Source organism: Anoplophora glabripennis, unplaced genomic scaffold (assembly GCF_000390285.2).
Source record: "Anoplophora glabripennis isolate ALB-LARVAE unplaced genomic scaffold, Agla_2.0 scaffold36, whole genome shotgun sequence".
In the NCBI taxonomy this organism is placed as follows: Eukaryota; Metazoa; Arthropoda; class Insecta; order Coleoptera; family Cerambycidae; genus Anoplophora; species Anoplophora glabripennis.
The window spans coordinates 779068-796058 of NW_019416310.1; the positions used below are offsets into that span (position 1 = coordinate 779068).

Sequence of the window (16991 nt, forward strand, 5' to 3'; positions counted from 1 at the left end):
GCATTTAAAAAAGTTTTACCATTCTTAGCTCATAAAAGAACAAGTCGAAAGTCATAGTCAAAGAATGGAGGCAAAGCCTAAATAAGCCCTTATAATAGCGGCGCGCCTACCTGAATTAACAGTGCTTCTGGGCTTCGTAACTGAACAGTACGCCTCGATCACTTCGAGGATCAATCCGTCTTCTTTGTAACTCATCGGTTTACGGCTGTATCGCGAATATGGTCCGTTGGGGGTACTACCTAGAGCGAGGCAAGGGCGCAGGGGAGGAGTAGGCCTTAAGCAAATGGAAGACCACCCACGGCTATTATTGGCGTGGCCGTGCGGTGGAGGTGTGGGCGTGGAGCGGATGCTGTTCATGCCGCCCTGGCGGTTACTTGTTTGGCTTGTTGGCCCGCCTGCTACTAGTGGAGACATCTGTGGACAATAAGAATATATTTATTTAAGGCATGTACTACATTTTAATGTATTTATAAGAATGTATTTACAAAATGAAAAATTTGAGAAACACACTTTGTATCTAAATTAATACACCACCAAAACTGGACCTTAATTGCAAAGTTGATTTTTAATTATATTTTGACTGCTCAGCAATGATTCTAAGATAGCCTTTTTTTAATTTTAATTTTAAGCATATATAATAGGGATGGACGATAAACATACATTGATGTATTTTTAACGCTTCGATATATTTGATGTATTGATGTTTTTTATTCCATATATCGAATGTGTAAACCTAATTTAACTGATATTTGTTTTGTTTTTTTATTCAAATTTTAGAGATTTCCTATAGTAGGACCATATTCAATGCAAAGTAATAAATAATTGCCTGTCAAGGGATTCAGTGCAATACGGTTTTAAGGGGTTTAGAAATTGAATAATTTCTTTATGCATTATGAAGAGATTGCTTTATTCTCATAAACTATTTATTTTAAATGTAATTTATTTTAAATCCAATTTGTTTTTTAAATTCCACATATGTACTACATTTTACCTCTGTACCCGACATTGTTGTTTACTTGTTCTTTGGAGGCACTCTCTGTTTTACGACCAAGCTCGCCAGGTTAGTATTTGACGTATAACCGACCACTTCGTACACTCGATGCACCTGGGCGACTACCAGAACACAATGTGTATAATGCAGTATTTCAGATTTTACATTCAATTTCATTTTAAATTTGAAATGGTTCATCTTAGGTGTCCTAAAAATGATGAAACGATTTTCCTTTGATAAAACACCGATAATTTTTTGCTCTACTTTGCATCAAATACAATCCTACTGTAGTTTCCAATTTTCTATAGTACTTTTAAGTTTGTATATAGTTTTTCTTTACGACTAGACTAACAACAGTGGCTGACAAACTGTTTATGACATAACTGACTGAGTCCTTTTATTTACAATGATAAAAAAATACACTATTCATATATTTATAATCAACAACGAAATAGATTGCCAAGCATAGACAAAAAATTTTGGGATTTTTGAAAAATTATAATTTTCTAATTTCATTTCTAAATAACTGTTCCCGCAAATCTATGCGCATGAAGTTTTTTTTGTTTAATTCGGAATTTTTTCATTTTCTTCGGTTGATAAAGGTTTTGGACTTGACGCATCTTTCATTTTTTAGGCATTTTAAAACACTAATCATATTAAACTCTAAAAACAATCGATGTATTGAATATATCGATGTATTTTTCGACATATAATTCTAACATAGATGTTACCACACAATATATTACATCGAAAAAATGTCGATGGTTTTTCTTAATGCCCATCCCTAATATACAAGGATTAGATTTCTTTTAACAGTTATTATGTATAAGTTTTTAAAATATTTACAATAAACTGGTATGTCTTAATTCAATAGTTGTTATCTCAATTAAGAATAGAAACATGAGTCAAAGGACAAATTTAACTGTTACTACCGCACCAAAAAAATACTCTGCCGACTAAGTCCCTGACTAGTAGAGAATTATACCAGTAATATCCAATTAGGATCACCCATCAGCAGACATATACTGATTTAGAATTTATTAGTTTTTGTCAGTATGCCATAGGCGAGAAAATCAACAGATGATCCAGATATTTTTGATGTCCTAAATGCAGATAAGCAGTAAATATAAGTGAGATATAGGATAAAACAAAGTAATGGTTACTGCTAGTCAATGTTTAGACCTTCAATGACAAACTGGCAGAGAGCGATACAGTTTTACAAGTATTATTAAAAGTTTGACTGGATTGAAAGCCTAGCCGTTGTTATATCTCATTTATAGTTACAGTAATTAAGACTCCAAAAATAGCTAGATCAGTTGATTGCCTTATTAAAACAATAAGGTTAAGGTTACTTTAAAACACAACATTCTGTTTAACAAGCTTCTGATTGGTGTAACTTTTCACGACTTTTTATTGAACCAATTGGTGATCGCAAAATTTAGGGATTTTTAGTTGACAATACTAATTGTGTAATGTTGGTTGTCTAAACTCGGGGGTCATGAGGCTTATAATCATTTATGAAGGCTTCTATAGTACCTGCGAAATAGTATGTCGCTCTTCGCCAATTTGGCTGCACTGGAGGTCTAGACTCCATACCATTGAGTAGCAGTAACCACTCATAAGACTTTGTTATATCTTGTTCCCCAGATATTGATAAAGTACCCCAAACCAATCCATTTTATGTCAAACTTAGAAATATATGTTTGAATTTTTAAGAGATTTTTATGCAATTGATTAATTTTCACTTATTTTGAACAATTCAATATGCAATATCTCAATATTTCTATCTACAAGTATATCACAGCAGTTAAATTTTAATAGTTTTTTTTTGTATATAAATATCACAACCGCCATTTTGAGGTAAAGAAAATCTAGTCAATCTAAGGATTTTATATCTTAAAAAAAAAACAAATAGTTTAAAACAGAGGAGACTGTAGTTCAATTCTAAATGATATTCATTATTTTAATCGGCGCACCTTACAGAATGTTAAAAATTACGAACAAAAAGACATTTACTCTTGCAATTTCAATAAAAATTTATATTTTAGCATCGCAACTGAGAAATAATATTGTTTTGCAAGAACATCAGTTTTTTAATGGGGGCTTGTTTTTTAGTGATGTATCTATTAATTTTGATATGTAGTGTATATCCTCATTATAGTTATTCTTAGAAGAAAAACTCTTAAAAAAATTAAAGTGAATATATCAGAAAACTGTTTGGAAATAAACTGCATCATTTTGTAATAAAATAATTTTTTTCAGCAAATTTAATAAAAAATAATGACGGTTCAATAAAAATAAGATAAATTGCAGCAAATTTCTTACAGTTTTCCATACAGGATGTAACCTATTAGCATGTCTACAATAAAGGAGTGTTTCCTTGTCTAAATAAGAATATTTTGTTATATAAACATTTGTATATCGGTGCCTTCATTTTTGTGATACGGTATGTTAAAAAATTAAAAACACATTATATTTCTAAATATTTTCTGAACAAATAAAAATATATTGAAACAAAATTTTGAGTACACACAATACATGAATGAAATGACAATTCAATATTTTATTTTTCATTTTTGATCTCTATTTTGGATAGTTTTTACCATTTTGGCATAAATTAGTAACTTGTACTGATATGTTTAAATACAATTAGAATTATTTAAATAATTATAAAATCGTTTAAATAAATCTTCGTATTCAAAACAGTCCTTTCTCTCTGAGCACCCAAAATTTCGTTTCGATATGTTTATTTCTTCAGAAAATATTTAGAGATATAACTTTTTTCTTGATAAAACACATCATATTTAAAAAGCGAAGATTCAAGGTTCAAGTGTTTATATGAGAAGGTATTCTTAAAGTTTAACGAGGAATACATTTATAATTTATTTTTTAATGCCCTTGTTACATCCTGCGTAAAACACCTGAAAAAAATTGCCCAGTAGACAATTCGCGTGGAAATAATCAAGTTGTGTTACACCAAGGTTTAGTTGTGCAAGTATGACGAGTTTAGCAGTGGATGAAATGTGGGTATAGATGGCATGGTTAGACGTAGTTGTGAAAATGACAATTTATTGCAAAGTTAGATGTACAGGCAAGGGCTAAAACACACAAGCACACTGTTAGAAAATTTAGTCATCATAAAGCTAACTCGTCACAAGAAAATACTAAAATTCAATGCTCGCAACACATGCCCTTGCCTGTAGTGGGTGATCGAGAGTCCATGTATATCCCCTTAATGACACTGGCCGGAATTTTAGCTTTCAACCACCAGTGTGCGTATAATCCGGATTTATACATCAGCGGACCTTCTTCGTTCTCCGCCACTTCTCCCTCATCTTGTCCCTCTTCTAGCAAACAACTTGTGGAGTGGGACTTTTGAGGACCGCTCTTCCACTCTTCTACGTTGGGATCCGGAACAGTTTTAGGTTCTATGAATATTCTGGAATGGAGTTTGGGTTGAGATCCCCACGTTTTAGGGTTGATATCAATACTGGAAGTAACGGAAGTCCTTAAGCTATCGCGAGATCCGGTTAGTACATTTTCGTTAACACAGTCTTGGCCCGAGGTGCGCGGCGTGGAGCCAAACGGAGAGGTACAAGGGCACTGGGATTCGAAATCCCTAGCTTCGATATCACTTAAAGAGATAACGTTTGTGTCACCATCGAACTGACCAAAGTTATTGTATTTTTGGAACAGATTTGCCATGTCCGTACTACAACGTTCTTGCGCAGAACACGAGGCTAAGTCGTTAACTATATCAGGCGAGATTAAGGTGCAGCTACCAGCCATGCCGGAGTCTGACGACCTCGGACTGTGGCAAGAATCCCTGCAGCATCTGCAAAAGGACTGTCTTGAAGTCGTGGGATTTGACATTTGAAGGAATCTCGAGGTGACGCAACGTCTCATATCACTATTTTTCTTGAGATCTTGAGGGTTAATCTGAATACTACTCCTCCTTTTTGGCTTGTCTGAGTTAATACTGTGCTTACGGAATCCTACATTATCTAAATTTAAACTTACTGTTTGTGGAACGACTTTAACGTCTTCTTCCACTCTACCTTCAAACATTGTGGGAGGTTTTATGACAGTTTTCGAGGAATGCTCTGTGAAATCACTTTCTATGGATTCTGATTTTGTGAATTCTCCATCAAAATTGTACAGCAATTCAGCTACCATTCTGTCAGGGAGAGGTAATGTATTCACGGGCAATTCCAAACTACTAGAGTGAGTAGTGCTGCTGCAACTGGAATCGTTTTTGGAACTTGCAGTTTTCCTTTTCGCAATATCTTCATTAGATTTGCTTTTACCATTTGCACTGTCGCTATTCGACCACGAGGGTATATAAATAGTAGTTAAACTGCTCTGGTTAAATTTGTTGCCAACCAGTTTCGTTGGACAACTTTGCCTCGTAGTAGGCACATACCTTTCGGGCACGTGTAGAGTACCTAGTTCTACGTTTCCATCGAGGTGACTTAGATCCTCACAAGCCATATAAGGTTTAGGTTCTGGAAAACAAGAACTCGCTTCTGACTCCTCAGAGTACTGTTTCTGTAACAACAAGTTTGCGGTTGATACTAAGAGGACGCTACGTTTCTTCGGTACGTCCACCACTACTTTAGGCCCAGTCACTGTAGGGCACTGTTCACCGTGATCGATGAAGCTCTCATATTTTGTAACCTCATGCCCCGATCCCGTTTGAGGGTTATAATACCTTATGTAGCCAAACGGATTGCTAGAACTACTCGAATCGTCATCAGAAGAGGAAGTGTCTACGGCATTTTGCCTTTTGATATTGCTGCCTCTGGACTCGGCATCAGAAGTCTCATCTTCGGTGTCGCTGTCACACTCAATAACGCTATCCCGGCAGTGGATGTCTCTGGTCATTATACTAATTTCGGTCACGTGGTGTCTTATTTTCACTAAATGTAAATTACTTTTATTTAAGTGCTCGGAATACAACAATTGCTTTAATAATTGCCTATTTAACAACTTTGTTTTAATCAGTTTATGAAATAACTTTGTTAGGGCAGCGTAGGGCGCCGCGGAAGGGTAGTTTTCTGGGGGGTAAGTGGGTTTATATCGGAGATCAATGTTATAACTCAATACTGACGTTCGGTTAGAATAACCTCTTTGGTTTAGTCGTTGGAGCTGTAGAAATATAAAAATGAGTTGGTTACTTTAGTGGAATCTAATTGACAACTGCAACGTTTAATAATTGTAATTGTATATCTTGGAAATAAAGTTCAATCAATCTAATGACTAATAGAGTATTCTATCAAACAACACATAGGTCAAGCTCTAGACGGAATTTTTTATTCAACATTTCCCAAATATCAAAATTTTAAAAAACAAAGAAATGTAAGTGAAAGATATAAGAAAAAATATGTTATTGAGTGCAATTATTTATTTGTAGAATTTTCAAGATACTCATTTTATTTGATTGGGTATTTCTGCCAAACTGAGGGCATTACCACTATCTTCAATATTAAGTAATACATTTACGGAATATTTTGACAACTGTATAAATAGTTTTAACAAAAAATCTATGAATTGGTGGTGGAGTGTTGATGAAGCAATTTGGCACTATAATTCTGTTGATTTTCATAATTTTTTGGACTATACAGGCTGTTACAAATTCGAATATCGGAAACGGTAAGAGGTACAAAGTAGCTTAAAGGGGGGCAAAGTTGCGTAATCAGAAGACCAACATTATGACTCTAAAAAATCAAGGCTAACATGATTCGTTTTCGAAATATTTCAAAAAAAAAACTGAAAATTTTGAAATTCGTTTTTGATTAATTTCAGCATTATTTGAGGTGATATTGAAAAAAGAAGAACACTTTCTCATGGCAACTTTTTGCCCTCTATCGAATGGCATAATCAATGTCATGTTTCATCTCTCCAGGACCATCATCAACTTAATTTTTTTAAATATGACCCTGGAAATTTTATTACATTTTTTGCGAGCCTTCATGGCCCCCAATACTGTACTGCCTCAGCCCAAATCAGATTCAGACGTTTTGTCTCGAAAAATTCATCTTAAGTGTATTAGTTTTAAATTTATCTATATTTTTTATTTAAATGTCTTTGTTTATTGAATTATCGTACACTGTAAGTGTCGTTAGACCCTGTGAAATCCATCTAGTTATTTAAACTATTACCACCACGCGTTAAAATGAAACATTATTAGAGTTTTATTTCCGTGTCCATAGTTATTTCTAGGCTTCTCGAGTGCTCAAAATTCAAACAAATTCCAATCTAGTTTTTTCAGGATATTCATACAAATACATTTGACATGCTCTTTCACAGTTGCAGTTATAAATATAATAAATTCCCAAAATATTACGCCGTTCTTCGTTTTTAACATTTACTGAAATTTTTTAAAGAATAATATTCAGTTGGCAATTTGGTTGTTCATATGCATTTTTAAGAATTAATTTGTCATAATAAAATTAAAATTGTAATAATGTTTTAATTTTGACACAACAACTTATTGAGTTATGTATGACCAAGTGATGGTAATAGTTAATAATAATAAATGTTTTATTGTAACGCGTGGTGGTAATAGTTTAAATAACTAGATGGATTTCACAGGGTCTAACGACACTTACAGTGTACAATAATTCAATAAAAGAAATCTAAATAAAAATTTTAGAATTTGGAACGAATACACTGAAGATGAATTTTTCGAGACAAAACGACTGAATCTGGTTCGGGCTGAGGCAGTACAGTATTGGGGGCCATGAAGGCAAAAAATGTAATAAAATTTCCAGGGTCATATTTAAATAAATGAAGTTGATGATGGTCCTGGAGAGACGAAACGTTACATATAGTAGTCAATTTTTTTTAATCAGCCTACTGTATATATAGGAAGCCAACAAATACTAATGGGTATTTAAATTTCAATTAAAATCGTTCCGTAAATGTAATGAAATGTGTAGTAACTTGTTTATATGATAGAGCAAAATTAATTTAATTAAAAGATGACATGTTTAAAAATCAAATAAAATATTTATAAAAATATATTACATATTAGAAAATCAATATATAGAAAAATTTGTTGATAGAACTTTTGAAAACATTGAATTCAATAATAATTTTCGAAGGCAATAGCAAAATGTTATAATTGGTAATAGGTTTAATATTAGTTTTTTGAAACCAGGACACTAACTACAATTATATCAAAAACTCGAAAATAAGACATAAAATTCTAAGACTGCATTTACAGTGGAACTTGTGAATAAAGTAAATATTATTGGCTAAACTATGAAGCTTTTAAATGTTAGAGTCGGGGAACATCGGGACTTCGCCAGAAAGGAAAAAATTTGAAATATGGAAAATTTGCTAACAAGTGTGGCTACGGTCATGTCACTCAATAGACTAACACAAACATTTTGGGAAAAGAAAGTAATATGGTGAAAAAAATAATAATCTAAACTAAACTAAAAGATTTATTTTGTTACAACGTATAACTAATAACAAAATAAATCTTACACGGTGTTCCATTTATAATTGGATCTAAGCCAACTGGATGATCATTGACTCAAAATATGTAGATTTAATTTAAAACACTTGGATAAAATGGGCCTCCTTACTGTGATATAGAGTATTTTATTTCAAATTGCTCAAATTATTTGTTTCCATTATTTTCATACTGTTTAATATTATTTTTATCATATCTGGCAGAAAGTTTAGGTACTTTAGCAAATGTTAAACTATGGTAAATGTTTTTTTGACGAATCTTTGCAACTGTAAAGTTTTAAAATTTTTATAAAATATTAATTATTGCGGAAACCACTGTGTTTAGGTATAGATAAGGAATGAAACACAAAAAGGCACCTAAATTTTACGTAGAATAAAAAAAAATCGTAAAATATACAGGGTGTTTCAATTAAAAAAGTTATTCAGTTGTCCAATTTTATAAGCCACATTCTAGATTTTGTTATCAAATGATTTTATGGTATTTATAAAATCATACAAATTTTGTATAAAGAATTCTTTTGTGTCACACCATTTCCAGGATAAAATTCTGGAACATCCTGTATATACAGGGTGTTTGTAAATAAGTGCGATTTAGGGGGTGGTTGCTGAATTTATTTTGTGAAAAAAAGTTCATAAAAACGTAGGTTGAATTATGCTTCGTTTAGTGTTTAAATTTTATTTTTTTATTTATTTATTTTTTTAATTATTTCAGTTTTAAAGATATTGACTCGAAATTTGCAAAATGCCTTGGAGGGATAAATGTGCATTTTTGGGGTGATCCGAATATTTCAATTTGCACCAGTGGCGCTCATGTGAGATTGCCACAAACTTTTTAAATAAAAAAATGGTACGCCAATGACTTTTTCCTGTTTCGACATTTTTTTAGAAATCCACCATCACTTCTGAATGAAATTGGAAAAAGAAAAAATATTTTATTGCAAGTTGTGTATTTTTAATTTCTATTGATACATTATCTAGTAGGTTGCTGTCAATATTTCTAAATAAAATACAACCATTAAATTTCGAGTCAATATCTTTAAAACTCTTTGAAATAATTAATAAAAATAAATAAAAAATTAAAATTTAACTGTATCACGGAAACGAAGCATATTTCGATCCACATTTATATGAACTTTTTATGAAGTATCTTGCACTTATTTACAAACACCCTGTATAAATCTTCATATTTTGACCTCTAGTAAACAGGGTAAAAACAAATAAACTGTCAGATGTGATTTTATAACTAAAGCTTTGACAACAAAAACAGTTTTCCAAAATGTATACTAGCCATTATTGTGTCGCGAAGAATTATTTTCTTTCTCAATACGAGATATTTTTAGTTGGGTTAAATTACATTATAAAAACAACCCTTGAGTTATTTAAAATATTCTTGCTTTCTATCGTGGGAGAAATACCCAATCAAATATAGTCACCAAAATATTTGTTGATTTAATTGAAAATTACGTAAAATGTTGTATGATTAAATAAAAAAAAAAATGTCGGAACGGAACTATCAAATATATTACTTACATGCGGAGGGGGTTGCGGAACAAACTGCGCTTGAGATGGCGCCACTTTCTGACTAATGGTGGAAGCAGTCGAGGACCTTGGCATCTGCTTCCTCAACAGTTCCACCCAATGGTCGGCTTCTTCCCTACTCTGACACACCGCCACTCGTTTGTCGATCATAGGCGCACTTATCTCGAAAGCATTTTTGTACTGGTCGCTATCTTCAAGCCTGGTCACCGTCAGTCCTGAGAGGAACAGTTTCCCCTACATGATAAAAAAGATAACAAAACAATTTATCTAGACTTTTTTTTATGTTTGTTTTCGCATTTAAGCATTTAAATTTATGGCTGATAAAAAAACGGAGATAGCCTTATCACCTACCTCGTATATAAATGCGCTCAGCCTGTGACTAACAGATAGTATGACCAGAGTAGTGGGGAAAAGGACGAAATATCTGTCGTGGTGCTGGGGGCCCACGGCCACGGAACCCATGTATATGATCTCTCCTAGAGAGGTTAAACTAGGACCTTCCCACCCCCGTACTGGACCGGTTAGTACTTGAAGCTCTAGTTCTTTCTGCCTTCTGATCGCAGAGCATGTTGTCTAAGTAAAACGTTACAGGATGTAAAGAAGAATGTGTACGGGTTCTCTAATTAAACCTATCAAAGCCGGCATCTCCTACAATTTTGAAGGCATTGCAACAATTAAGGTGTTCGTTTCTAGATCTTTGTAAGGCTTTCTAAATAACTGATGATAAAAAAAATATGAATTATAACAAAGTGGTAGTAGTTAAAAATATATTTTCTCAAGTAAATTTTTCAACACACTGTATAGAAATTAGACTGGGCCAAAAAAATCGACAATTTTTTTTTTTTGAAAGATATGTCGAGAATATCATTCAGAATGACGAAAAAAATATATTGTGAGAGTTTGAGAACTTAATATTAGCTTTAAGAGGTCTATCATCGCTAGTTTCGATTTTTTATTCCTAATCACATTTTTGCGTCAAAACTGCCAAACCATCGAGGTAAAAAAATTTATCTACATATATTGTTGAAGGAAATTGAATGCCCTTCAAAGAAGGTCTGATCGAAAATTTTCAGCAGACGAGCTGTTTCTATGTAATCAAGCTTTGAAAATTGATGTGATTTTTCGATTTGACTTTTTAACTTTGGAATTTTGTAAATAACAAACACATTAATATCTGAAAAAGAACAATACAGATTTTCAAAGAAAATTTAATGCTCTACAAAAAAGGTCCCTTAACATTTTTGCATAAATTCACTCCTTCAAAAGTTATTCACGATTGAAGTTGAAATATAAATTAAATTTTTGTTTTTTCGTTTTGGACCCAATTTTTTTCACTCAATGGAACAAATTGATATTATACATCATGGACAAATTCATTCTCGCTCAATAGCTATTTTTTCTACAAGACAGACAGACAGAACAGAAAAACTACGTTCTTTTCTATTTCAAAATAATTTTAAAAATAACAATCATGTACTTTTACTACTGAAGATTATTTATTTATAATTAATATACATTAATGTATATTAATGAATATAATATTATAAATAAACAATCTTCAGTAGTAAAACTACATGACTGTTATTCTTAAAATTATTTTGAAACAGAAAAACTACGTTCTTGTAGAAAAATAGCTATTGAGCGAGAATTAATTTGAATATATTATCAATTTTGGATATTTTTGATGATTATATTGATAGAATGATAATTGTCGATGATGTATAATATCAATTTGTTCCATTGAGTGAAACAAATTGGGTCCAAAACGAAAAAAACAAAAATTTAATATTTACTTCAACTTCAATCGTGAATAACTTTTGAAAGGAGTAAATTTATGCAAAAATGTTAAGAGACCTTTTTTGTAGAGCATTAAATTTCCTTCAAAAATATATGTAGACAAATTTTTTTGCCTCGATGGTTTGGCAATTTTGACACAAATATGGGATCAGGAATAAAAATCGAAACTAGTGATGATAACTTCCTAAAACTAATATTACTTTCTCTCACAATATATTTTTTTTTTTCGTTATTCTGATTGATATTCTCGATATATCTTTCAAAAAGAAAATAGTCGATTTTTTTGGTCCAGTCTAATAAAAATCCTTTATGCCATTGAATACACCATGAAAAGGAATTTAACTTGACATGAGCCTTTAGTAACTATATGAGGTGTTTAAAATTGGAGTCGATTGTATCAGTAAGTATTAGAGAGCGATAGAGATAATTAAATCGAGCAAAAATATGTAATTTAACGTATTAATTTTCAAAAGCAATATTGAAAACATCGGTTTTACTTTTTTAAATATTTTTAATAAAGTATATTTTACTGTTTAGTGGGGTAAGGGCACCAAATCATTTTTTTAATTGCATAATATCATGGTCTTTTTATTTAAGAATAATAACCATTTATTGACTTCATTTTTATTATTACATATGTGTATATGTATTATATTATGAAATATCGCTGTTTAGAGTCAAAATTATAGAAGATGCAGATATAGCGAACTGAATCGGTGAGTTCAAAAACCGTACATATACAAAAACTTCATTTTGAGATATACAGACATGTACGGTTCTCAGCGTTGCCAGGTTTAAGTCTCAGGATATCTGGGAAACAAATTGTTTTCCAAAAAAGTGATGTCTAAAAATCTACTTAATAAAAACCCTGGAGAAAATAATTGATGCTCAAAAACAGAGCGGGAAAAGCGGGACTGAGCCTGTCCCGTGCGGGACATTTTATTTTGGGTTAAAAATCGGGACATCCCGCCAAAATCGGGACGTCTGGCAACGCTGACGGTTCACCACCTCATTGGTCAGTAACGACCTACTAAATACCGTTAATAGTTAAGTATCTTATATGGTTTTCATGCTCACTCAGTGAAGGAACATATTTTATACAATATGGCTGTCTTTATTTAAAATGTCCAATGTTGGACTTTGGACGGTTTTCGAACTCACCGATTCAAGTGATAGATCATGTATGCTTAAATATTATTTAAGAGATTCTAATAAAAAAGATATATTACTGAAATATTACTACAGAGCTTTCATAAATGTTTATAAGCCACACGACCGTTGAGTTTACTGTCAACTAAAACCCCCTAGATCTTGGCGTCACCAATATTAATGATTCGTTTACAATGAACAATGACAAACCGTTACGTCTACACTCCAAATAATGCGATCGTTGATTGGTTGAATAGAACCTCATGAAAAACTTCACCAATCACCAGCCGGTGAAAAAGAATGTCATGTTTGAATGTAATCTCGATTTCACTGTTTTAATTTTATTTACAAAAATTAAATTGCCAATATGAAGGAAATAAAATTACTGGTTAAGTGGCTTGTAATCATTTATGAAAGCTCTGTACTAAAAGAAGCTGTGTAGTTTAGTTCTACTCACTGCGATATCTTTATAAACACTGACAGATCTTTGCGTATCGCCCCTATCGGGATGGCATTCTTCCACGTGTCTCTCTAACTCCTGTAGCATTCCCGAATACTTATCTAGCCTTCTGAAGGGCTTACTTAACATCGTTGTTAATACCAGAGCACCGGGACTAGCTGCACCTTTCGATTCCATGTATTTCGTAAGTTCCTCCCTAGAACAAAGCGATAGTTTCTAAATATTTTAATTTCCCATTTTATCTTTATTTCTTTTATGCCTATCCAACATATGGATGCTCCAGCATAGGAAAATTTGAGGAAAGTCAATTTAGAACTAAAAACAGGACCAAAAATGTTTGTTTTTTTAACATGGAAATATTAAAAAAAATCATTTAGTGACAAAACCACTAATTTGTAAAATGTTAAAATGATTACAAAGCACCTTTCCACTTTTGAACTCGGAGGAAATAGAGATTTTCAAGGCTTAAACTAATACTGTCAATTTGAGTGATAAAAAAAAATTACAAGTTGCTAAAATTTGTTAAATGTGATGTTCCCGAAGTCAATAATTGTGGCGTTTTAGAAATTATTTTTTTTTAAGCATTGTAATTTAAAAAAAATCCTACTTGGATCCATTATACTCTCCTTTTTTTAAGAATTCATTTATTTATTTACCTATATTTGTCCAGAATGCACACTGCCCTGGGATGGAGAGAGCAGTACATTTGATGAACGTTTTTGATTTTTGGTGCCCAAGTAAGGAACAGCTTGCCGACCCGCTGTTCATTTCCTGGTTTGTTCGATTCTGCTTCGATTAAACTCAAAAGTTGTTGATGCGTTTCCAACACATCCGTTATGTTTCCAGTCAGTTGTTTATATTCATCTTGCGATAATCTAAAAATAAGTTATGACAAGAAAAATAAATAAAAATCATGTACGTGAGAGTTTAAAATAAAACTTACATGGAACTCTTCTCCAAAGGTTGCAGAAAATTGGAGACCAGACCTTCTAATTCAGTCACGTGTGCTTTTTCAGAGTCGATTAAATCATTTAGGACGACGCTTTTGTACTGGTTTTGTGGATTCACGACTGGCTTAGGGGCGTCTGCAATTCATTAAATATTTACATACTTATACCAATGAAATATATGAAGAGTGGAAATCGTGACCCAATTCACTAACCTTTACATTCCTTCACATAATTACTAGGGAACCAGCCTGTTTTTCCATTGAGGGTACCCTCCCACCACCCCTCATCTTTCTGGGTTACAGTTATTAGATCCCCCTTCTTAAAACACAGCTGAAAACACAACACTTGTAAAAATGTGAAAAAATAAATATTTAAAGAAACATTAAAATAAAGATTTAGAGAATAACTAAAACAAGGATTTCATACTATCATAATCTTAGACCACTTCTATTATTACTAACTATATTTTTTATAAAGTAAACTTAAGCAAGAATTGACTTGAATATTCTAAAAGTGTTTGCAGATTTATATAGGAACATAACAAAAAATGCTGTTGACAAAAAGAACATTTTTTAGATTCAAAAATGTACTCGTTTAGTTTTTGTGAAAAAAGTGTACCTAATTATTATCAATTCCCTGCAAAATACAACAGCAACTGCTAAAATTAAATCAACTGTGAAAATGCAAACATGTTTACAAGAACTCAAATTATAAACATTCATTTTCAAGAACTATAAAATTGATGCAAACGTTTGTTTTCACACTATAGAAAAACATTTCTAAATACCTATTTTTGTAAATTAAATTACAATGTCACTGATTTTTAGCTAGATTGTGCGATTTAACTATTTATCTTACCATTGAAGCTATAAAAGTGGTTTAGTAGGCATAAATTTTGCAATAAACTTAATTTTGTTTACAGATTATCATGTTATTGCTTTTACGATAATGAAATAAAAATATAATAGCATTGGAATTGAAGTTAGTTTTTATCTGGAATTTTAAATTAATCTAAATGATTTGTATCAAGATTTTAAGTCATTAAAACGATATTCAGCTAGAATCAAAGGAACTCTTGAGATATAGATATATTTTACATTTTAAATGTAATCTATACGTATTCTACAAAGTTCATGTTAAATGACAAACAAATTACATACATTTCTTTTAAAGTGAAAATTCAAACTTTTATTTTAAGTACCTAGAACAGCAAATTACAATTTAACATTGAAAAAGGTATACACGTACTTTCACTACATTTATCCCTAAAGTATAAAAAGTTAGATAAAAATTTATCAGTGATCTCAAAACTTTACTAGATTAAAAAAGTATTAAGACCAGTCCATTATTGACTTACCTCATCATTATTGCTTCCCTTAAATGAATAAATAGCCTGAACTATGGACGGTTCATTAGCCATGATAGTTCCATTAAAGCCTATAAAAACAAAGAATTGCTAAACTATTCACCACAATTATAATCAGTAGAGCACCATCAGATTTACTTTAAAAAACCATTGTAACACTTATTGAGAAAAGATGCTCAGCCCGAAATTATGACCATGATTTGGTTGAAAAATAATTTTTGAGTACTGTCACATTCTTGGCAAAGTTAGTTATACTTTGCTTTCGTTTAAAATTGGATCAAAGCCAAAAATATAACGCATTAAGTTTTCTTGAATTAATATAGCTCAACCACATTCTTACGAATTATTTCTTTTCATTTCCGTTTAACACCTACCAGCAGTTTTCAATCACTGGAGAAAAACTCTTTTTATGAGATTTTACAAGATAAAGTTATTTATAGATTAGTTTATAGTTGGAATAAAAATGTATTCCATTATTACTTACAAAATTGCCCTTGGCACAAATATTTCAGCAAAATCTATTAATAATTAATATGTTATGAATTCACTAATAATTATATAAACAAAAGCATTTTGAATACCTACCCTACAACATTAAAATATAATTTTTTTTGTGTAGTCATCAAGCTGTTGAAAATTCATTACGAGTTGATTCTCACCTTATATGTTCAGAACACTTTTTGCACAAAAAACTGACTTGGATTAAACTGAAAAATTAGTAAATATTTTTATAAAGAATGTCAAAAACTTAATGACGATTGACGGCTCTTAAACCTCAAACATTTTCCTTCCTTCCTCCACTTAGCAGGATTCCAAAACTCAAATCAAATAGTTACTGTCGATAGTATAATTTTCTGCCTGAATTTTGAAGCTGGTTCTACACTCACGAAGTCAAGCTAGGCGAAAAATGCAGTGTAGAGTGAACCTAGCCAAAAGAATATGCTTCTTTACACTTACGTCATGATTACATAATACACCGAACAGAGGGTATCATCATGTGAACCTACGAACAGGCGCAAAAACTATCAAAACTCATGTTCTTAACTTTTCGCAGGTTCTTCTCGACAAATTATACTGCGTGTGATGTTACTTGTTAATAAATTTGTACGATCAAACGAACTTAACTGTGAAGTTCGATCGTAATTATACTAGGCGCCTCGCCCGAAGAGATCACTTTGATTGAACTATGTAGTACCGCTTTAGGTGCTAGTTGATCACACATTTTATAGAAAGGAACGCTACTATTGCCGTTCCGTT

The 16991-nt window shown here is 31.9% G+C and overlaps 1 protein-coding gene across 1 annotated transcript; it reads right to left on the reverse strand.

Annotated features, from left to right (window-relative positions):
• Window positions 1-273: 273 nt before the first annotated feature.
• Window positions 274-16748, reverse strand: LOC108916034. Its single transcript, XM_018722224.1, has 11 exons — window positions 16692-16748; window positions 16394-16630; window positions 15726-15805; window positions 14581-14698; window positions 14362-14503; window positions 14075-14293; window positions 13416-13614; window positions 10364-10585; window positions 10004-10246; window positions 4189-6139; window positions 274-414 (listed from the first exon to the last, which is right to left on the reverse strand). The coding sequence occupies exons 3-11, from the start codon at window positions 15786-15788 to the stop codon at window positions 371-373; spliced, it is 3201 nt and encodes a 1066-aa protein (XP_018577740.1). The 5' UTR covers window positions 15789-15805; window positions 16394-16630; window positions 16692-16748; the 3' UTR covers window positions 274-370.
• Between the last annotated feature and the right edge of the window lie 243 nt (window positions 16749-16991).